Here is a 24871-nt window from a genome sequence, read left to right on the forward strand (position 1 = left end):
TTGAGCGAGCCACGTGATGTTGGTAGTTCAGATCGCAATGACACTGAATACAACTATGCTGAAGAATATGGCTCATCAGCTGATGAAGACGAGGCAACTACACAGGAGAAAGGAGCTACGCAGCGACTGTCCAGCATGCCAGATTGTGGTACACAGGCACTAGGACGGTCGGAAAGACTAGCAAACAAGAAACCACATCAAAGTGAATGCCACGCACACCATGCATACCAGGCAAAACAGCCAAAGAGATCCAGAAACTCTACACGAAGCCTTTATGCACCAGACAAGGAGGAATCGTAAGCAGCTACACAGAGTGAACTGGACAGCCTCAATGCTTCCAATACACGGGAGCTAGTGCCACGACCAAAAGACAGACAAGTTTTAAAATGCAAGTGGGTGTTCCGCAAGAAGTACAAAGAAAATGGTGACCTAGAGCGGTACAAGGCTCGGTTGGTTGCAAGCGGACACTCACAGGTGAAAGGTACCGATTACAAGGAAACCTTCTCTCCTGTAGTGAAGCTGAAGTCCATCAGGACACTGCTGGCCATAGCGGTTGAGACGAATTGGAAGATCCACCAGACGGACATCACAGCAGCATACTTAAATGGTATTCTGAAAGAGACTGTCTACATGGAACAACCGCAGCCTTTAAATAACTGTAAGAAGGATGAAGTCTGCCTTCTGAAGAAGAGCCTTTGCGGGCTACAACAATCTGGAAGAGAGTGGAACCTTGCTTTGGACAAAATGCTCAAGTCAGAAGGGATAAGATCAAAAGCAGAACCCTGTATTTATGTCAGCAAAAAGAAGAACCGCATCGTAGCAGTCTATGATGATGACTTGCTGATCATCGCAGAAGATGAGAAACAGATTGCCGACTTCAAGAGCTGCTTGGGTCAAGAATTTGATGCAAGAGACTTGGGTGAAGCTAGCCACATTCTTTCCATACGACTGAAGAAAGAAAAAGATGGAAAACTAACACTGGACCAGACGGCCTATGCTAACGACATACTGGAGACGTTTGGCATGTCAGATGCAAAGGCAGCATCATCTCCTTTGGATCCTGGAAGCAAGTACCAAAGAGGAGACAACAATAACCCATCAAGTGAGGACCTGCCCCGCAAGTACAGACAAGCAGTTGGTGCGTTGCTTTACCTCGTCGGAAGCACGAGGCCAGACTTGGCTTTTGCGACTACTTACATGAGCCAGTTCAATGAACATCCCTCATAACAACGTTGGAATGGCATAAGGCACATTCTTCGCTATGTGAAACAGACAAAGAATAATGCACTAGTCTACCAGAGAACCAGGAAGTGCATACAAGCCTTACATGAAGTCATTCAGTGGGTATATGTTCACGCTAGCTGGTGCTACGATTTCCTGGAGTAGTAAGAAGTAGCAAAGCACTGCATTGTCAACAGTCGAAGCGGAATATATAGCGATGTGTCACGCTACAAAGGAAGTAATGTGGCTCCAAAATTTCATGAAGAAACTTAATGCGCACGAATTCATGCTTGCACCACAGATTTTAATGGCTGACAACCAGGGTGCAATTGCGCTTGCAAAAAGCCAAGTTACTTCAGATAGAAGCAAACACATTGACCTCAAGTATTATTTCCTGAGAGGAAAGGCCGAAGAGGGAAAGTTGCAACTCCAGTACGTCGAATTGTCGAACAACTGTGCCGACCTCTTCACTAAGGCCTTAAATGGAAGAATAACTCTCAAGCACTGTGAATGTTTGAGCATCAAAAGTGTGGGCGCAATGACAGTCCATTAAGGGGGAGTGTCAGTAGTGTAATGGGCAGTCACAAGATGGCGCCATGTATCCGATGGTGCGCCGTCGTCCTTTCACCTTTTTCAAAGTCACTCTTGTTTTCTCCCTCTCGTTTTCTTTGTGCTATTAAACAAAATGGCAGCTTGACAGTTGTGTGTCGTTTCGTTGGCTTCGTGCCAAATCCACTCAATCCGTAATCCCAAAAGATCTGGTCACCCTGCGTACTCAACAAAACCAACAATAAATATATATATATATATATATATATATATATATATATATATATATATATATATATAGTGTATTGTCAACTTCAAAGACAATGATGCGAGCTTTAGTAGGCCTACTAAAGCTCCCATTGTTGTCTTTGTCATCAACATAGAAGAGACGTGGCAATATACTGGTGTTGACACAACAGATGGGACATGCATGCAACCTTGGTCACAGTACTGCAAGTCATAGCTTGAAGATAGGCACATTTCTGGATGTGACAAGGTCATTCATTTTTAAGGCCAGAAAACATCTCCTAATGTTTAACTGTGACCTGTACGTGGCAATGTGCATAAGAGTAATCGCATGCCATCTGGAAGGCTGACCTTGCCCAACCGGTGCAGGCTATCATGAATGACAACATCGGATAATCAATGATGGCTATTGCCAAGCGGTGCCAGGTAGCAGAACCAGTACGGAGTCAAGCTTTGTGCGCACAACACCAATTACTAGGTCACTAAAGTCAAACACGGATTTTTGTAGTATGTAAATACAAATACCTACATGGCATCATTCCTTTGCCATTTGTCAGCTATCATGCCATGGTACGCTGATGTCTGAACGAAATTAACGTTATTTCAACAGAGATAACAGTGTGCTGTCCAAAAGTCGACACCCTAGAGTTGTCACCGTTTTCCCAAGTACCTCAAGCACGAAGCAAACTTTTTTCCCAGAAACACGCTGGTGATCCCACATGGGTTTGCATCATTGTACTGGACTGCATGGCATATTTAATAGATGCCGGCTATGGTTGCATTCAGCATTATTGTGCACATGGTTCACATTATAATTGTGTACATTACTGCAATCCCTGAGTATACAATTTAAAAAGGCTATGGACGTACACAGCTGAGCAGCGTGAGTCTATCAAGTGAGGGGAAGTAAGAGTGTGTGTATATTTGTGGGTTGGGAAAGGTGTGTGTTTGGAGCCAGGTGACTTCTTGTCTCTTGGTGAGCTTGGGATGTGGTGGGGGTTCTGTCTGCCTTGGGAGATGGTAGCATTGTGCTATGTTATGGTATGCGGTCAGTGGCTCACTGACCAGGTCCCCTGGGTCAGAGGCAGGACCCACCGCTTGGATGACGAATTCATGAGCACATTGGTGGGCCACTTCATTCCCTACGTTCCCTGCATATCTGCGAAGTATTAGTACCCCCGATTTGCTCTGCGACCACTCTAAACCCACATCAGTCGGACGACCATGTTGGCTGCATTCCAAAGGGTCTCTGACTTACTTGTCCGTCGCATGCCATGATCGTCCATAGCGTAACGTCGTTGGCATAGAGAGTGTGTTGCAGGCTTTGGGTGGTAGCGACTTCATTGCAAGTTTAAATAGGAAAGGTGACAGAACGGCTCCCTGGGGAATGCTGCAAACTCCAAGGCTGATCGGTTCAGAGAGTAGGTCACCCACTGAGAGTTCGTTGATATGGTTGGATAGAAAGGCACATATGTAACTGTATGTGTGTTCTCCCAATTGCAACTCAGCCAAGCTGTTTACTATGGCAGTGTGCTTCGCGTTATCAAAGGCTTTGAGAAGGTCTAGGCCAAGTAAGGCTTTGGTACAGTAGAACCTCGTTAAACCGTACCCGCTTAAACAGTAGTTTCGTTTTAAAAGTAGTAAAGACAAATCCCCGAATCAACGGCCACTGAACATAATGTGTTTTGCATCCGCATAAACCGCACCAGCTGATCGTGTACGTATCGGTTAACATGTAGTGTTTCCACTTTTCGTCGCGCGAACACAGCGGTGCGTCGTCTCAATTGGGCAGCTTGGCAGAACAACAAGCTACAGAGATCAGAACAATGGCCTTCAAGCGCCCTGTCCGTCTGCGCGCGAAGCCACATCAACATCAACATGATTTCGGCGCCGTGCCAGAGAGCATTGTGTGTCGTGCGAGCAAGGACTCGCATATTGCCAAAGCTCGGATAAAAAAGACGCCGGGTGCTCAGCATTGAAGAAAAATTAGACATTGTTTGTTCTACTGAACGTCACACGAAGTCGACGCTGGCATGCGACAGGGGTCTAATGTTGACTATGCTGTTGCCATTTGGAGCACGAAGAAGTTCCTCGGCAGCGCTGCTGTGACCGCGAAGAGATGCCATGACGGCTACGAGGTTCGGCTTTTCGCCATCGTTGCCTCTGTTGTTGCCGAAGTGTCACCTAGCGACAGTGATGAGGACAACACGGAAAGTGACAGCACCGGCGATTCAGGCCTGACAGTGGCAGAAGCTTGGCGTTACATCAGCCTCATGAATGCAATCGTCGCGATGAGAACAGCACCCCGCGACTTCTGCAATGCTACCGCGCCCGTGCATGGAGAATATGCAACACCAACGAGGAACCTGCCATGCGAGTGTTTGCCGAGAAGGGGCAGGCTGAAAAGCTGGCTCGCAGCTTCAGTAAGTTCGAGGCCGCTGTCATCGCTGCTAGGCCACCGCGGCATCAAACGAAAATACTGTAAAAACCCGCATATAACACGAGATTTTTTCCTACTATTAGCTTCCCAAATTTTCGCTTTGTATTATATGCGGATCCAAACAAAAATTTCAGTCAGAAATTTGGGCTAGAAGTTTTGGTTTTGTTATTGCTGCGTGGCTATGGCTTGACTTCGTTATTGCTGTGTGGCTACGGCTTGGCTTCCTTAATGCTGCATGGCTATGGCTTGGTTTTGCTATCGCTGCGTGACTACAGCATCGTTTCTTTATTGTTGAGTACGCACCTTGGCTTAGCTATTCACCTTATTCACCTACGCACCTTAGCTATTCCGGCGGCTAGCTTCCCACGCTATGCGTGCCGTCCTCGCACCTGTTAAAACTTTTCCTAGACGCTAGAACTATACCATTCCTACGCAACCTTGAGCGATCGGAAAGCGCGTTTTCCACGCCTGGTCGGCGGAGAGGGGGGGCTTCGTTCCGGCCGCGAAGCTCTCCACATCCCCGTAAGGAGCCTGGCGGTGGTCTCGTGCGGACGATGCCCTCTCGGTGAGCGCATATTTCCCCCCTCATCTTTTAAGAGATTCAATACATACAAGCATTTGTCTCGCAAACCAGATTTATTTCGAGGGAATTTTCCACGTCTCAATTATTTCTCTCGTCGTATTCGAGTGCTCATTGCCGTGTTATAGTTTGTTAACGAAGCTTCCCCTCAAGTCTAAATATTGTAAGGCAGTTTGTCGTGTGCGTATCATGGCCACGCATGCTTATATCGCCTTTCCGTTTCTCTACCACGGTTGCGCCTTAAAACCACGGCGCTGCAAGTTTGCTTTCCTTTCCTTCCCTCTTCTCCGCCCTTACACTGGCTCTCTTAACTACTACACGCAGAGGCAAGAAACAACGCGCGCTTTAGATACTATAGATGAGATGAATATTTACAATTATTATTAGGGTTATAATTATATTCGAGTGCTGATTGCCGTGTTATAGTTTGTTAACGAAACTACCCCTCAATTCTAAATACCTTAAGGCAGTTTGTCGTGTGCGTATCATGGCCACGCATGCTTATATCGCCTTTCCGTTTCTCTACCACGGTTGCGCATTAAAACCACGGCGCTGCAAGTTTGCTTTCCTTTCCTTCCCTCTTCTCCGCCCTTAAACTGACTCTCTTAACTACTACACGCAGAGACAAAGAAACAGCACGCGCATGCGATCGCATAGATGAGATGAATACATATATATAGAAAAGCATCAGTCATAGCTCTCGAAGTATAATATAATATAATATAGAATAGCTCTCGAAGATAGCTATTCCGGCGGCTAGCTTCCCACGCTATGCGTGCCGTCCTCGCACCTGTTAAAACTTTTCCTAGACGCTAGAACTATACCATTCCTACGCAACCTTGAGCGATCGGAAAGCGCGTTTTCCACGCCTGGTCGGCGGAGAGGGGGGGCTTCGTTCCGGCCGCGAAGCTCTCCACATCCCCGTAAGGAGCCTGGCGGTGGTCTCGTGCGGACGATGCCCTCTCGGTGAGCGCATATTTCCCCCCTCATCTTTTAAGAGATTCAATACATACAAGCATTTGTCTCGCAAACCAGATTTATTTCGAGGGAATTTTCCACGTCTCAATTATTTCTCTCGTCGTATTCGAGTGCTCATTGCCGTGTTATAGTTTGTTAACGAAGCTTCCCCTCAAGTCTAAATATTGTAAGGCAGTTTGTCGTGTGCGTATCATGGCCACGCATGCTTATATCGCCTTTCCGTTTCTCTACCACGGTTGCGCCTTAAAACCACGGCGCTGCAAGTTTGCTTTCCTTTCCTTCCCTCTTCTCCGCCCTTACACTGGCTCTCTTAACTACTACACGCAGAGGCAAGAAACAACGCGCGCTTTAGATACTATAGATGAGATGAATATTTACAATTATTATTAGGGTTATAATTATATTCGAGTGCTGATTGCCGTGTTATAGTTTGTTAACGAAACTACCCCTCAATTCTAAATACCTTAAGGCAGTTTGTCGTGTGCGTATCATAGCCACGCATGCTTATATCGCCTTTCCGTTTCTCTACCACGGTTGCGCTTTAAAACCACGGCGCTGCAAGTTTGCTTTCCTTTCCTTCCCTCTTCTCCGCCCTTAAACTGACTCTCTTAACTACTACACGCAGAGACAAAGAAACAGCACGCGCATGCGATCGCATAGATGAGATGAATACATATATATAGAAAAGCATCAGTCATAGCTCTCGAAGTATAATATAATATAATATAGAATAGCTCTCGAAGATAGCTATTCCGGCGGCTAGCTTCCCACGCTATGCGTGCCGTCCTCGCACCTGTTAAAACTTTTCCTAGACGCTAGAACTATACCATTCCTACGCAACCTTGAGCGATCGGAAAGCGCGTTTTCCACGCCTGGTCGGCGGAGAGGGGGGGCTTCGTTCCGGCCGCGAAGCTCTCCACATCCCCGTAAGGAGCCTGGCGGTGGTCTCGTGCGGACGATGCCCTCTCGGTGAGCGCATATTTCCCCCCTCATCTTTTAAGAGATTCAATACATACAAGCATTTGTCTCGCAAACCAGATTTATTTCGAGGGAATTTTCCACGTCTCAATTATTTCTCTCGTCGTATTCGAGTGCTCATTGCCGTGTTATAGTTTGTTAACGAAGCTTCCCCTCAAGTCTAAATATTGTAAGGCAATTTTCCTAGTCTCTAAAGCCGCTCGAGTTCACGCAGCTCCTCTGGCGGCCATTTTTCCAAGAAATAATGCCTTCCAACCACTCAGAATCAGCAAAAATCGACTGTCGCGGACAACACCAGCCCCTTTCCACATAAGTATGAGGCTCGGAGCAGGAGCTATAGCGCTTGAAAGTAACCGCTGGCTTGACAAACCAACCGACTGAGCTACCTTTCCGGGCAACATTGAAGGATCACGAGTTCAAATCACATGTTATGTTCCTTTTTTTTCCCTTTCTTTTTTTCCTTTTAATGTATTTTCCTTCCTTTTATCACTGTACGGAAACCCTCCTAAAAAAAAAAAATTATATATCCTCAATTATGTGTGGCCACACATGTGCAGGTCATAAATACCAGGTTCTCTAGCCGAGTGCCATCCATGCGGTATAACCGAGCTCAGATTGGTCCACCTTGACTGATCAAATAGGGCGCCACTGTAGGTTAAATGAGGCGTACAACTCCTACGGGACCCGCCGTGGTTGCTCAGTGGTCATGGTGTTAGACTGCTGAGCACGAGGTCGCGGGATCGGACCCCGGCCACGGCGGCCGCATTTCGATGGGGGTGAAATGCGAAAACACCCGTGTACTTAGAATTAGGTGCACGTTAAAGAACCCCAGGTGGTCGAAATTTTCGGAGTCCTCCACTACGGCTTGCATAATCAGAAAGTGGTTTTTGTCACGCAAAACACCATAATTCAAATTTTAATTTAACTCCTGCGGGGACGGTAGAGTATCCGTCTCCAGTGCAAGGGGACCGTGATTCAAATCCCGGTGCCGCGCAATTCTCCTCCGGGAAATACAAAAAAAAAAAAAACCGTGTGTTGAGAAATTGCACAAACAGGCCTGGAGTGCGGCCTGATCCCGGTGACCAGAACCGGTAACGCACTCTCTCACCAGAGCAGGATTGGCCACCCTGGTGCAGTACTTGGCCACAACCTCCTATATGAATACAACAATCAAACCCCGGCCCTCAGTCCCCAGCAGCCGCGAAGCAACTGACCACGGCGGCGGTCAGATCTGTAACGCTGCAGAGGGTGCTAAGAATACCTGGCTCCGGACAGGCCGCCATTGGAATCTGAACCTGGCAACGTTTAACGTTAGAACGCTATCTAGTGAGGCGAGTCTAGCAGTATTATTGGAGGAATTAGAGGGTAGTAAATGGGATATAATAGGGCTCAGTGAGGTTAGGAGGACAAAAGAAGCATATACAGTGCTAAAAAGCGGGCATGTACTGTGTTACCGGGGCTTAGCGGAGAGGCGAGAACTAGGAGTCGGATTCCTGATTAATAAGGAAATAGCTGGTAACATACAGGAATTCTATAGCATTAACGAGAGGGTGGCAGGTCTTGTTGTGAAACTTAATAAGAGGTACAAATTGAAGGTGGTACAAGTCTATGCCCCTACATGCAGTCATGATGACCAGGAAGTCGAAAGCTTTTATGAAGACGTGGAATCGGCGATGGGTAAAGTCAAAACAAAATACACTATACTGATGGGCGACTTCAATGCCAGGGTAGGCAAGAAGCAGGCTGGAGACAAGTCAGTGGGGGAATATGGCATAGGCTCTAGGAATAGCAGAGGAGAATTATTAGTAGAGTTTGCAGAACAGAATAATATGCGGATAATGAACACCTTTTTCCGCAAGCGGGTTAGTCGAAAGTGGACGTGGAGGAGCCCGAATGGTGAGACTAGAAATGAAATCGACTTCATACTCTGCGCGAACCCTGGCATCATACAAGATGTAGACGTACTCGGCAAGGTACGCTGCAGTGACCATAGGATGGTAAGAACTCGAATTAGCCTAGACTTGAGGAGGGAACGGAAGAAACTGGTACACAAGAAGCCAATCAATGAATTAGCGGTAAGAGGGAAACTAGAGGAATTCCGGATCAAGCTACAGAACAGGTATTCGGCTTTAACTCAGGAAGAGGACCTTAGTGTTGAAGCAATGAACGACTATCTCATGGGAACCATTAAGGAGTGCGCAATAGAAGTCGGTGGTAACTCCGTTAGACAGGAAACCAGTAAGCTATCGCAGGAGACGAAAGATCTGATCAAGAAACGCCAATGTATGAAAGCCTCTAACCCTACAGCTAGAATAGAACTGGCAGAACTTTCTAAGTTAATCAACAAGCGTAAGACGGCTGACATAAGGGAGTATAATATGGATAGAATTGAACAGGCTCTCAGGAACGGAGGAAGCCTAAAAACAGTGAAGAAGAAACTAGGAATAGGCAAGAATCAGATGTGTGCGTTAAGAGACAAAGCCGGCAATATCGTTACTAATATGGATGAGATAGTTCAAGTGGCTGAGGAGTTCTATAGAGATTTATACAGTACCAGTGGCACCCACGACGATAGTGGAAGAGAGAATAGCCTAGAGGAATTCGAAATCCCACAGGTAACGCCAGAAGAAGTAAAGAAAGCCTTAGGAGCTATGCAAAGGGGGAAGGCAGCCGGGGAGGATCAGGTAACAGCAGATTTGTTGAAGGATGGTGGTCAGATTGTTCTAGAGAAACTGGCCACCCTGTATACGCAATGCCTCATAACCTCGAGCGTACCGGAATCTTGGAAGAACGCTAACATAATCCTAATCCATAAGAAAGGGGACGCCAAAGACTTGAAAAATTATAGACCGATCAGCTTACTGTCCGTTGCCTACAAAGTATTTACTAAGGTAATCGCAAATAGAATCAGGAACACCTTAGACTTCTGTCAACCAAAGGACCAGGCAGGATTCCGTAAAGGCTACTCAACAATAGACCATATTCACACTATCAATCAACTGATAGAGAAATGTGCAGAATATAACCAACCCTTATATATAGCTTTCATTGATTACGAGAAAGCGTTTGATTCAGTCGAAACCTCAGCAGTCATGGAGGCATTACGGAATCAGGGTGTAGATGAGCCATATGTAAAGATACTGGAAGATATCTATAGCGGCTCCACAGCCTCCGTAGTCCTCCACAAAGAAAGCAACAAAATCCCTATAAAGAAAGGCGTTAGACAGGGAGATACGATATCTCCAATGCTATTCACAGCATGTTTACAGGAGGTATTCAGAGGCCTGGAGTGGGAAGAATTGGGGATAAAAATTGATGGAGAATACCTTAGCAACTTGCGATTCGCTGATGATATTGCCTTGCTTAGTAACTCAGGAGACCAATTGCAATGCATGCTCACTGACCTGGAGAGGCAAAGCAGAAGGGTGGGTCTGAAAATTAATCTGCAGAAAACTAAAGTAATGTTTAACAGGCTCGGAAGAGAACAGCAGTTTACGATAGGTAGCGAAGCACTGGAAGGGGTAAGGGACTACATCTACTTAGGGCAGGTAGTGACCACGGATCCGGATCATGAGACTGAAATAACCAGAAGAATAAGAATGGGCTGGGGTGCGTTTGGGAGGCATTCTCAAATCATGAACAGCAGGTTGCCACTATCCCTCAAAAGGAAAGTGTATAACAGCTGTGTGTTACCAGTACTCACATATGGGGCAGAAACCTGGAGACTTACGAAAAGGGTTCTGCTGAAATTGAGGACGACGCAACGAGCTATGGAAAGAAGAATGATGGGTGTGACGTTAAGGGATAAGAAAAGAGCAGATTGGGTGAGGCAACAAACGCGGGTAAACGACATCTTAGTTGAAATCAAGAAAAAGAAATGGGCATGGGCCGGACATGTAATGAGGAGGGAAGATAACCGATGGTCACTAAGGGTTACGGACTGGATTCTAAGGGAAGGGATGCGTAGCAGGGGGCGGCAGAAAGTTAGGTGGGCGGATGACATTAAGACGTTTGCAGGGACAACATGGCCACAATTAGTACATGACCGGGGTAGTTGGAGAAGTATGGGAGAGGCCTTTGCCCTGCAGTGGGCGTAACTAGGCTGATGATGATGATGATGACGCACCTTGGCGGCACACGTGTAAACCACGCTTTGCGAAGTACATCTTTTTCATTCCGCATTGAAGGCCCAAGATGTCGGGACAACGAAAACAGTTCTCGGCTGTTTTCAAGAGAAAGGTTATTCTAGCCACACAGGACATCGGCAACAGTGCGGCCGGGAGGCATTTGGCGTCAACGAGGCAAGCATTCGCGGATGACGTCGTAGAAGGAAGCCCTTTTTGCATGCAGCAGAATGCGAAGAAGCTTTTGCGGCTCAAAGAATGGGACATTCCCGGAAGTCGAACTCACCCTGACTGAGTTCGTACGCCAACAGCGAGCCGCGCATCATGCTGTGAGCGTGAAGCTTATGCAGGCAAAAGCTAAGGACCTTGCAAGAGGAAAAGGGCTACCGAGCTCTGCCTTCAAAGCGAGCAAGCACTGGATTTATCAGTACATGTGCCATGCTGGTTTTTCCTTACGCCGCCGAACTGCGATTTCACAAAAGCTGCCCGAATCATTTAAGGAACTGCTTGTGACTTTCCGGCGCCACATTATTTCGCTGCCCAAGTCCAGGAAGTTCCAGCTAGGGCAAATCGGCAATGCTGACCAAACGCCGGTTTATCTGGACATGCCATCGCCCCTCACCATGAACGAAAAGGGCTCCAAACAAGTTTACGTCTGGTCCACTGGCAACAAGAAAACACGAGTTACTGTCGTGTTATTGTGCACGGCAGACGGACGCAAGCTTCCGCCCTATGTCGTCTCAGCATCACTGTGGGCACATCTAGTGAGCGTTTAAAGTCACAGCCAAAATGCCCCGTCCAAAGAAGCTGCTGACTCGGGCCTGATTCGAGGAGCACAAACGTAAGCTTGTTGAAGCCGCAAAAATTACGAGCGTCTCGGGCCGCTCACTCGCTTGGCGAGTGTCTGTGTCTTGTACCCCAAGGATTCGTGCAACATGTGCGTCCCTTTATGTAGATGTCAACTGTTGAGTCTGTCAAATGTTTTAGTAACTTTGGATCATGCATTTTTCTGGTTAGCATGTTCTTTCTCGCATTTTTTCCCCTAGAACACATAAACAAGATTCTACTGTACAAAAAAAAAAAAACATGCTCCTGCCATTGTAAACAAAGGCTGGACTTGTGTTTTTCAATGAAAATAACTGCACAACAGGGGTGGAAAGTGACCATCTTACGCAAGTAGTCTAAATCAGAGAGCAAAAAAATCAAGGCCATTCCCTGCAAGCACCAGCTTAAGCAAGCAGAAGGCATCGAAGATAGCCCACAGAGCACATGCCTCGTCGGTGAGTCCGGTGAGCACGCACAGCTCGGGTATGAGGTAGATGTTCTCAGTCCTGCCAGCACGCAGGTCCTTTTCCTTAGGACGGCACACCAGCAGTGGCTGCCTCCCGTCAGAAATACGCTTCTCGTACTGTTCCTGCAAGTAGGACAGAGAGCATCCACGTCAACTGGATGTTGGACAACGTGCAACGAAGCCGCAGAAAAAAAATTCAATACGCATAGCTTGGCAGGGGGAGGTGCGACACAACGTGATTGCTAGTCTAGAGCACACCGCTCATTCTAGAATACCCGTGACAATGCCTGCCCCAGGCATTTACCCATCACTACAACTTAGAACAAGGCAACTATTCAAACAGGGTGTAGGATAACACAGAATAAAAGCACAATAACATAGGGCAAATGTAACTCCCACATTTAGAAATGCATCTTAACTTGAAGCCCAAGCTCAACTTGGTGAAAATAATGTCCGACATGAACCCACCAAATAAAACTCAATGAGGGCTTCTGGTACGTTCACACCAGCTGGCGTCCTCATCTGGATCAAGTCAAGCATAGGCTTCAAGTTAAGGCACGTTTGTGAATATGGGGGTAATACAATACAGGAGACAGTCTAGTGCAATTCAGGATCAACAGAAGTAGTGCATAGGACAAAGTAGGACAAGTATCTACTACAAGGAGAGCTAGCTTAGTCAAGTGGTCATTTAAACTGCTTTTTCCTTTCAGCTCCCATTTTATTTGGAACTAACTGAAATAAAATTCAATTACTGATTGATTGATATAAGATTCCAGGGTTAGGTGAGGAAGCAGATGAAGATATCAAGAAGGATACCAAGGCTGTCAAGGAAGAAAACAAGGCTAAGACAGAGAATGGAGGTCAAATATGGCTATACTCAGTGATCATAATAAATTCTCAAAGGCTCCCAGCTTTCAGGGATTTCTAAAAGTGATGGTCACAATGTAGGGCCCAGAAGTACACGGAACAGGACAGCACAGGACACAAATGGCGAGTAGGGCAATGCAGCACACGAGAAAATATACCGACCAGTGTGCATGCTGGGACATGCAGCATGGGGAGCTACATACAACTTGTCTGGGCCTACATTCACAAAGACACTCTACATGATAATTTTTGCTCACTGACAAGCCTTAAGGAGCCTGGCATTCACAGCAGCATTCACTGTGTGTAACAGCATGACCACCGTGGCTATGACTGAGCACACTGGTGTACCAAATATTTCTCGGGGGGAAGGGGGGGGGGCAGACCATCTGACCCCCCTCTACTCTATCTACGTACGTACATACATACATACATACATACATACATACATACATACATACATACATACATACATACATACATACATACATACATACAGTAAAACCTCGCTAAACCATACCCGCTTAAATAGTTACTAAGTTTCGTTTTAAAAGTAGTAAAGTCAAATCCCCGACTCAGCGGTCATTGAACATAATGTCTTTTTTATCCGCATAAACCGTACCAGCTTATTGCATATGCATCGGTTAACATGTAGTGTTTCCACTTTTCATCGCGCAAACATGGCGGCGCGTTGTCTCCATCGGGCGGCCCGGCAGGACAACAAGCCTAAGAGATCGGAACAACGGCCTCCAAGCACCCTGTGCATTTGCGCATGAAGCCCCATCAACATCAACATCATTTCGGCGCCGTGCCAGAGAGTGTTGTGGCGTCGTGCAAGCGATGACTCACGTCATGCCCGAAGCTCGGATAAAAAAAGACGCCGAGTGCTCAGCATAGAATAAAAATTAGACATCGTCCATGCTATCGAACGTGACACGAACAAGTCGGCGCTGGCACGTGACAGGGATCTGCTGTTGACTATGGTGTGTGGCATTTGGAATGTGAAGAAGTTGCTCGGCAGCGCTGCTGCGACTGCGAAGAGATGTCGGCTATGAGGTTCGAATTTTCGCGATTGTTGCCTCTGTTGTTGCCGAAGTGTCGACTAGCGACAGTGATGAGGACGACACGGAAAGCGACAGCACGGGCAATTCAGGCCCGACAGTGGCAGAAGCTGCGCGTTACAGCAGCCTTGTGAATGCATTCGTCGAGATGAAGACAGAACCCAGCAATGAAAAAGGCGCCCCGGGACTTCTGCAGTATTAGAGACCTTTAGCCTGTCCGCTATTCCGGTAAACGGTAGTGGTTTGGGCTGATTGCCGGATTTGCGGGGGCGTAAACGTGAGAGGCCAGAGCGGTCCAGCCGCCTGGTAGTGTAGAGTTCAACCAGACAAACACGGAGCTAAAACTGCAGTAACCCACTAGATCCTGCTTCGCTACTGGTGCAAATTTTTGGCAGCAGCGTAACTGTGAACAAGATTACGCCACTGTCAAAAATTTACACCAGCAGCTAAGCAGAACATAGTAATTAGCTTTGTGATTACGTGGTGAGCTTTGTGCCACCAGCTGGCGCCACCAGTCTGGCCGCTCACGTTTACGCCCCCGCTAAACCGGCAAACCGCCCATGCTTGCCGGAATACCGGACACGCTAAATGTCTCTATTACCGCGCACGTGCACGGAGAATACTTAACGCCAACGAGGAATCTGCCATGCGAGTGTTTGCCGAGAAGAGGAGGCTGGCTGAAAAGGTGGCACGCAGCAGCATTAAACAAAAATAACAATTTTGTCGCGCGAAGTTAATAAATACTGCATGTTTTTTTTCCCCTTTCATCACATTTTCTCAGAGTTCCATGTTCCGTTTTCGACAGGTAAGTGGGCGATCTTATGCCATTTCAGTTAAACAGTACTATCATTTAGTATGTACTTTTCCCAAGCTCCGGCCAACTACGGTTTAACAAGGTTTCACTGTACTAGAAAAACAGAAAATGTATGTTGATGCACCAATGAAAAACAGCAATATGGAATATATATATATATATATATATATATATATATATATATATATATATATATATATATATATATATACATATATATATATATATATACATATATATATACATACATATATATATATAGGTGCCACGCGACTGGACGCTTGAGGCACTTTATGTGTATTTGTGGGCTGCTTTCACGCTTGGAAAAACACTTTTATGTAGCAAGTATTGTGCAACAGAAAGCTTTATCGAGAGTTTTTCATGTTGCTCTACAATTTCGTCATTGACACTTTTCATGTAATTATAATATTTGAGAAGTTAATAAATTAAGACAAAATGACTTAATTAGGCAGAATACAATATATATATATATATATATATATATATATATATATATATATATATATACACACACACACACACAGAATGAGAGAAAGAGCATTTACCAGTAATTTTAACATTAAAAAACATGGACCTGATTATGGATCACACATATGGTAATCTACAAAAGGCGAAAAAAAATGATCTGAATTGAATTTATACACTGAAATCATGTAAAATCTCAAAATCATGCAGGGACAAATGGCAATGTGTGCCTGACAGAGGTCTCTGACCCCACACAATAGCAGCAGTACAGCGCATACAAAAATGCACCTTCGTTACAAAATTTAACACTTAAACAAACAATAGTACTTGGTGTTTACATCTATTAGAACAAATTTATTGCTAGTTAAGGCAATAGTACTGTTGAGGTTATACACAACAAAGCACAGTCATCATAAAACACTTGTAATGTTCACTGCGATAAAGAATTATTGCAGATGTGCGCAACCTTCCAGAATTACAACTAAATTTCCAGCAAAGCTGCTGTTTCTTTCGCACAGTTGGAACAAGAGTCAGTTTCCGATAATTATGTATCACATCCTTTGAAAATTTTTCTGTACATGACTGCTCTGTTTGAAACCTTGCCCGCACGTAATACTTTTGAGCACTTGTCAGGGATTTTGAAACATATTTAACAGGGATAAGCGGGCTAGTTGGTGGTCGTTATTGGAATGCATCATGTAACCGCACGAAAACAAGGGACAAAGAAGGAACACACAAGACAGGCATGGAACTTCAACTAAGGCTTACTCCGGGAAATCCCACATTTATACAAGTAACATAATCAAACTTGCTAATCTTCAGACAGCCATCACTTCATCAATAGGGGTAGTGTACCAGATACCTCTCTCTTGTGGCAATAGCTACATAGGGCAGACGGGACGGTGCCTAAACGTCAGACTGCAGGAGCACCGCGCAGGAGTAGAAGGATTGGCGGGGGGCGGCAAACTGGCTGACCATTGTCGCCACTGTCGTAATTGTACGCCTAGGTTCCGCGACACTAAAGTCTTTAAGATGTTTGCGTCACAACTGAGCCGAGAAATCTATGAAGCTTATTGTATAAAAATGCATTCTGGCAGCTGCGTAAGCAACTCTTCAGTGTCATTGAGCGATAAAGAGTTCAAATATTTACAAGCGAATTTGTGGCACTCACGCCCGCATGTCGAGTGATGGCTGTCTGAAGATTAGCAAGTGTGATTATGTTACTTGTATAAATGTGGGATTTCCCGGAGTAAACCTTAGTTGAAGTTCCGCGCGTGTCTTGTGTGTTCCTTCTTTGTCCCTTGTTTTCGTGTGGTTACATGATGCATTCCAATTTTGAAACAGCCAGTCAATTCATCAACACACACATTATTTCACGATGCAAAGCTCATAGTGTTCCTCCCAATTTCCCTAAATTTGATCTTGGTGACATTCGTAGCCCTGCCAGGGGCACGGGATGAATTCTGCCCCTCTCGTCAGACACTTGAAATGCTCTAGAGCATTTGCATATGCAATTTACTGGCAAAGCAGCAATTACCCACCCATTACTGACTTTCCCACACATATCACCCATTACCTTGTTTTTACCGCCACCAACCATGGAAGATGCTGCCTAGTTTAGTTCACCGAGGACAACAGGTGAACCAAATATATCATGCATAAAAATAAAAAAAGCAAAGTGAGGGTTCACTAACTATATGTAATGCCTTGTATATAAACCAGAAACATTAAAACTTCACATTTCCCTTAAAGGGACACTAAAGGTTACCAGAAAGTCAAGTTAAAGTGATAAAGCAATGCTCTAGAATGTCTAAGGCGTCAATATAATCGCGAACAGAGCTTTAGTAACCGAGAAATTGAGGTAAATGCATGACACGATTTGAGACCCCCCAGCGACATTCCGGTACTAGCCTGATAACGAAAGCACTCCTCATCATAATTTATGTCACTATTACTCAACTACTCGTATTAAAAAGATAATTTCATTAGAGTATAACACGGAAGAAAATGCTACTTGTCTACTTCTATTTGGTTCTAAGAAAAAATAACATTTTTATGTTACCCTTGAGTAGTATGGGTGATCAAAAGGTTCCCTTTTCGCTCGATTCTGCGCACTCGACTATGCGCCGCGCGCGCTTTGAGTTTCAGTTGTTTCTTTATCGCGTCGTGCTGCGGTGGTCCTGCTGGCTCGCGAGACTTGCATTTGGAACAAGCAGCGAGAATGCCACGTCCATGTGGTGTCCTGGGATGCGCGAACGGTCCGCGGAACTTGGCCAAGGGCAGTTGCAGCGGCGAATCCAATGTCACTTATCACTGTGTGCCAACGACTGAACCTCTCCGTTCGAAGTGGTTAAGTGCTGTACCTCTGCCACAACGCGCTGACAAAGAGCCGAGAAATCACGTAGTGTGCTCGCTGCACTTTCCTCCAGAGGATTACGAGTTCAACGCCGACTTACTGAAGTGGCATGAAGTGCCTTTCAAAGCAGGCCGTCGTCATAGTAGTATGCAATGACGCCGGCAGCGCGAGCCCTCAACAGCAGGTCACGTTCATCAGTGCTTAAATCGCTGAACTCGAGCCCAGCATCGTGAGCTAATAAGTCGTTGTCAGAGTCATCCATTGCAACGAGCGTTGAAGTTGGCGTCATAAAATAAAGAACCAGCTTATCGTCGTGCGCTTTCCCTTCCGCTAGCCACCATAGTTCCGCCATAGAGAAAGAAATTTCAATGTTCCGCTTTCGTGCTGCTGTCGGCTCTGTCTTGGCTCTTTCTGGCCGCGCGTTTGCGTTTTGTGCAGAAAAACCGTAACACCGTCTGCGGGAGCCGTTTTACTCACCGATGGCGCAACGTCACTATGAGACCATGACGTCAATACTCCTCAATCGGAGGGCAGGTGATTTGAACTGCACTAGAGGTACGCAGACGCTTCAGAATACATTTTCTCTTAAGTCTCTTCTTCGCACAAAACAAGCGTTTCGAGGTTTCTGGGATGGTATTTCAACAGTCCACGTTGACTTAATATTAACCTTTAGTGTCCCTTTAAAATGCAGCCATTTCTTCCAAGTGTAAAGTTTGTGAAACGTAGAGTTCTCTTAGAGATTCAAGAACCACAGACGATAACAGGAAATCGACCCTTCGAAACGTTTGCTTAAGAATCTTTTAACGCGATAGCGTTAAGGAGCTCGTGTCGCAGAAAAGCCGGTGTCGTCGGCGTCGGTGTCCGCGGCGTTGGCCGTGAGCGATAAATCACGGCAGGCACTTTATAAATAAAAAGCAACTTCCAAGATGGGCTGGGTGGGAATTGAACCAGGGTCTCCGGAGTGTGAGACGGAGACGTTACCACTGAGCCACGAGTTCGATGCTTCAAAGCGGTACAAAAGCGCCTCTAGTGAACGCGGTGTTGCCTTAGAAACGAGCTGTTTCTAAGGCTCAGGCGTGCGTCGCTTGCTCAGGCGCACATTTTGTTGTCGCGCCGAACGCTGCGTTGCTCGACGCTCACCGCGTCCGATGCGGGGCGCGTAGTCGCTGCGCCGTAGCCCATTGTCTTACACCCCTTGGCGGGTGAAACAGGAACGCTGTCGCGTTCCACTCTTGAAGGCGAAGCTTAAGCGTCCTCCAATTTTTTTTTTTTTGCTATAGCTGTATTCGATCGACACACATTAGACAACACACACAATCATGGAGCAGCGTTCCCCCTATGTTAGAAAAATTTTACCTTTGTTGTCGCTGTAATTATGACAGGGCAGTGGTATGTTTTATGGCACTTGTAACACACACTGAGTACGCTTAGCACAGCTTGAATATGTAATCTTTTGAGGAAAAGCGCATTTAACCCACCGGCTTAGGACATTGCCTACACATTACCAATAGCATGCCCCTATTTTTTCCCAAATATGAACACGGTGTCCAATTTAGAGACCCCCAAAGGCATCGAAGAAACAAACTATGAGCCCCATGTGATGCACAGGAATAGGAAAGGCGAGGGTTCAGTAATAATTTGCAACGCTTTCACTTAAAGCAGGAATGTGAAAGTCTCACAACGAATTCGGAGTTCATATCTCATGCAGTTGTATCTCGTGACATTTTTTTTTTAATATTATATCTCTGCTAATATTCTCCTGCAGGGAACATGAGCTAGTGAACTCTTATGTATAAACAGCCTGGATATAACATGGAGAGACATCAGAAGTGACAAGTGCTGATAGAAAAGAAATTCAGGTCAGTGCTGTATCAGTATATTGCAATGGCTTTGCACATTCAACAAGGTCGTTTTTACCGCCGCATCTAGGATAACTCGTGAATACACGACGAAAGTTGACAGTCACACCCATAAATTTTAATATCTTTCTTTTTTTGGTGGCGAAAAGAGACCGAGCGTGCGACACTAGGTCGACAATCTCTGGACAGAGATTCAAAGGTTCCAGTGCTATCTGATTATCCGGTGATTTCATGTACCATAAGGAGCGCAATTATTGGGTGCAGCTGATTATAACACTTCAGCCAGACCCCACCACTTGCCTTTAAGTCAAATAGAGCAATGTGATTTTGGGTTTTCATATATGATTATACGGGCCGAAAAGCTGCATATGATACAAGAAGCGCCAGATGAAATTTGTTATGGCGAGAACTGCTACGGGCACATCCCGCGCATCCCGGCGAGCCACAAAAGAAATGATCTCATGGGTGGCGGTAATGAAAAATAAACCAGCCACGAGTAGCTATTTAAGAGAAAAAAACGAAATCCAGAAAGAAACAACTTATGATAACTCAAAGGGATGCTCAGTACTTTTCGAAGCGAGATGAGGATACCTTAGAACATGCGCTTATGACGCAATACGTAAGGAAGAAGCATGTGTTTGCTGTGCTAAAGCGAAGGAAATGATGGAGCATGTTTTATTACAATGTGAAGATATCTTCCCAGCAGTCGATTTAGGCACCAATGGACTCCTTGAAGCCCTTGGGTTCAGCGAGAGCAGGAGGAAAGTAAACAAGTCCGCAATAGAGGTTGTAGAGGGGACTGGAAGTTGGTGAAAAAGTAGGGAAATGCCAAAAAACAAAGACATAAGAAAACAAAGTTCACAATAGGGGTTCAGAAAATTTGGTTAAGGAAACAGAGCACGCTTTTTTTTTCTTTTCTTCTTTTTTATCCTGAGCGAACATTAGGCAGTATAATAACAAGAGCTTGGTGGCACAACCCACCGCCCCGTTCCAAAGGCAACACTCATAACATCCATCCAGCCATCCATGTAACCAACACTCTTAAAGGAACACTAAAGAGAAAAATGATTTCTTTTGCACCTGTAAATTACCTTTCTACAACACTAAAAACACCACTCTTACCACAATAAAATGCTTGGTAAGCCAGAAAAAGTGCAAGAACGAAAGGCAGGTGGCGACGCCTGCTTAAGTTCCTGCACCTGGGGGCTGTGATGTCTTGGATTTTGATGGAATCTTCTAGGGACTACAATTATATATAGCAGTACAGATTGACTACATTGTGTTCTAAAGGAGCCAAATATTAAACATAGCAAATTTCAGGAACCTTTACTCAGTCAAATGCAAAAACATACCTTGGAATATGCCTGACATCACACTGACGTACCAACGTCGGGGATTCGGCACAAAATTCAAATACTCATACTTCGACCTTCATTTTCTCATCTAATAATGAAACTACTATTTTGAAATGGCTGCCTGCAGGGTTCTCAAACAATGCTTTATTAGTCTAAACTGATTTATTGTTTCGCTTTAGTGTCCCTTTAAGAAGGCAAGCTAGAGCCCTTGCACTCCTGAGACATTAAGCACCGAAGCTAGCTCCAAAATGACCTTAGTTCCAGCAGCAGCTTTCATCATACTTCAGTTGATTGCGTGCTTATTTTTACACAAGATTTTTTTACGGCGCCATTGCGAAAATCCACACCTCTCACAACTTGGTGCTCATGTGCCCTGCGTAATATGTAAAATTGAATTTTTTAACCTTAAGGAAAATAAGGATTCACATAGCGCTGCTTCAAGAATGTCTAATTACAGCCCTGCTTTTACTAAAAATGACTGTCAAACAAAACATTCATTTGACAGTACAAGCTTTTCACACTGATATCCTGCATAAGCATATTATTCTGCTTCACTGCACAGCACATAAATAGCATGGTTATGATTCGATAGACAATCTATAGCCTCCTACAGGAATCTATAGTTATACCCTATACTGAACTGAACATAACCAACAAAAACACCACCTAAAACCGGTTAAACAGGGATGATCAATGAGGGTGTCTAGCTTTTTGTTGCTCAATAGATGTTACACAAAAATTTTCCAAGCCTGACAGAAAAGGTGTCACGCGACGTTCCTTTAGGCCTGGAACAAACATTTATGCAGCATGCATTGAGCAACAAAAAGCTGCATCGCAAATTTTTTAGGATGGTCTACAATTTTCTCATTGACACTTTTGCTCTGAATATAACATTGTAGAAGGTTATTAAATACGAATAACTAATTATGTAATGAGACAAAATGCAAAAGCTAGTCAGGCTTGTTCCAAGTGACAGCAAACACTACCTTCATTCCGTCCAGACGTGTGGCAGTTTCATATTAAGTAGTTTTTGGTACAAGCAAGTTACGTGGGACCCATAGTATATTAGTCGGCTAATGAACAGAACTGACAGGGTGGCACACTTTAGGAAATGCGGTCACCGAATCCGCAGAGTGCCAGAGGCAAGGACTCCTTCCTCTCTCTCCTTCCACTTGTCGAAGTGATTAATTTTACTTTCCATTACTTATGATGGAAGAGAATTTGTAAGAGGGGAACAAGCCACCTTTGGGGACATGAACCCACATACCCCACGCACTACAGGTACGCTGTTCTCTGACGAGTAAGCAATCTATTTATTATCAGTTGCACACAAGGGCAGTAGCTTCACATTTACCTGCCAGCCTGTTACTGTCAACTTCCTACGTTTAGCCCCTCATCGCTAGTGCGAGCAAAATGTGCTACTGCTAGCTACAATTATAGAATTGTCAGTTCCTCTATGCATTCCTTGCATTCAGAGACATATTAGCTGACTAGCACGAAAAAAACATGAGGACAGTACAGCAGACAGAGACTAAAGGCTATGCCTCTATTTGCGTTCCTTTTCTTTTCTTTCTACATTACTTGGTGGATATGAAATACCAACAAGCCCAAAGTTCCTTCGTGTAAAATTTTTTGACGGTTACGCTAAATACATAATTCCTGGAAAACACAACTCCAGAACACGTATGCAAAGAATGGAAAGGGCAAGACAAAAAAAGTGCTCGCATCATCAACTCCGTTTCCATTTTACTCATCCTAGAGCTGAGCTATTTGTGCAGTGACAACGAAGCATTTACCTGTTAGCGCTAATGTATGTCCACAACTGCGTCTCTGTCTTACTGCAGCAAATTCCAAGTCTTTAAACGAGAAACACATCAACCAGTGTACACACCTGGTAGTAGTCCATGTACGTCTTCGTCCCCTCTTTGGTCTCGAATGTGCTGAGTGGACATTTGTCCCAGTCAATGTCGTCGACACGGTACGTCTTGTTGTTGTACGGGGTCATCACGATGCAGCCGGCCACGCGCCTCATAGCCTCGTTCCTGTAGTCTGGCAAGTGTGGCAGGTGAGACAGCAGGTCGAGCACACTGTCTCGTCGGAGCACCTGAGATATACAGAAACATGAGTGAATAATGTTGCACTTTGAACTTTGTTGACGCCAAGTAACAATTAACATGATGCAGGAGCCCCGACAGAAGTGAGAGCTTGACGGAGCCGCAAGCACAATGATTACTTTAACAGACAACGCACACATACAAAAAAATATTTGTAAGAATATAAGTGAGTCATTGCACTTAATCTCAGGATTATTTTTAAAGAAATATAGTAACACTACAATTACTATTATATATATATATATATATATATATTATATAACTAATATAGTAACACAACAAGTAGTAGTAAACTCAAAATTGTGCACACATGCAAACAGTATAAATATAAGACACACGGGATCCCGGCATAGGAATTTAACAAAATAATAATTAGACAAAACACATCTTAGCATCATGAAAGGATAGCAAGCTACACATTGAAGGCAATAGACAAAACGTGGGGTGCGACAAATAGACAGTTCTGTCAGTTTATCTTTCTTTTCACTCTGCAATGCCGAATTTGATGCTGCTGGTCGCTCCAGAGCGAGTTCTAGTCGTTTTGGATCCAACTCACCACAAAATGCAGAGCGCTTTCTTGCCTCGATATTGGGGCACACAGTGTTCAAAGGCCTGTTCAAGGGCATTTCAAGTCACTTTTGCCAGCCGAAAGTACTTGTGTGTGCCTTGTGTTAGCGTTTGTGGTATCTCTTTGCCTCACCACTATCGTCGTGTGCCTCTCAAACAAAAAAAAAATATTGATATACACTGTCCCACAGGTGAACATTGCTGCATTTAGTGCACTATGTAAATATTCCTGCACAATACTTTGCTTTCTTGTGCAATTGCATTTTACGCTGATGCAGATCCTCAATTAGTATTCGAAGCAATGCATATCAGAGAAGCTACGGTAGAATTTCTCTGACATCTTTATGATGTAAGAAATGCAAACTGAACCAAGATACTGAATGTTGGGCTGGTTCATTCCTGGTACAGTTACGAAACATGTTTACAGTACTACGGAAGGCGAAGAGAATAAAAAACTGCACGGTCTGGTGCTTGACCTGTGCAGTTCGTGCTTATGTTTTCATCCTTCCTAGAGCTGTTTCGTAAGAATAGAGCAGGGCGAGACAGCTGGAATATATTCTAAAGGAATTTTTGGAGCAGAAATATCTTGGTTTTGGAGGAGCTCAATCGGAAAAGAGACATATCTGCAGCACAAAATTTTAAACTTGGGGCAGCTTATTTAGAACAGAGCACTCCAAACATGGAGCAGGTCAAAGAAATAAGTGATAGCAATTTTTATCAAGTCCCTCACTTTTGCTCTGACTGCTGGAGTCGTAGATCCGATTTCATGGTGTGCAAAAAACTGCCACATTCTTCCTGCTTTCTGGTATTTACCTAGTACAGTGAAGTCCCTATAACTCCTGCTTCTATAGTTCAAACTAACGGATAAGTCGTATAGCATTTTAGGGCCCGTCATTGCACCAGACATTTAAATTGGAAAAAAAAAAAAAACTCTCATTATAGGAGGTGCCCAAAACCCAACGTCTAGAATGTTTCCAGCTCCGGCAAT

General features: G+C 44.9%; 1 protein-coding gene across 1 annotated transcript in view; it reads right to left on the reverse strand.

The window, feature by feature from the left end:
* Window positions 1-24871, reverse strand: part of LOC142584802 (piwi-like protein 1) — an 81099-nt gene that overhangs the window by 37163 nt on the left and 19065 nt on the right. Inside the window, exons 3-4 of the mRNA XM_075695077.1 lie at window positions 23094-23306; window positions 12390-12530 (exon numbers count right to left, since the gene is read on the reverse strand). Coding sequence (XP_075551192.1) covers window positions 12390-12530; window positions 23094-23306 — 354 coding nt within the window. The remainder of the gene's footprint in view (window positions 1-12389; window positions 12531-23093; window positions 23307-24871) is intronic.

This window comes from Dermacentor variabilis, chromosome 6 (genome assembly GCF_050947875.1).
Source record: "Dermacentor variabilis isolate Ectoservices chromosome 6, ASM5094787v1, whole genome shotgun sequence".
Classification (NCBI taxonomy): Eukaryota; Metazoa; Arthropoda; class Arachnida; order Ixodida; family Ixodidae; genus Dermacentor; species Dermacentor variabilis.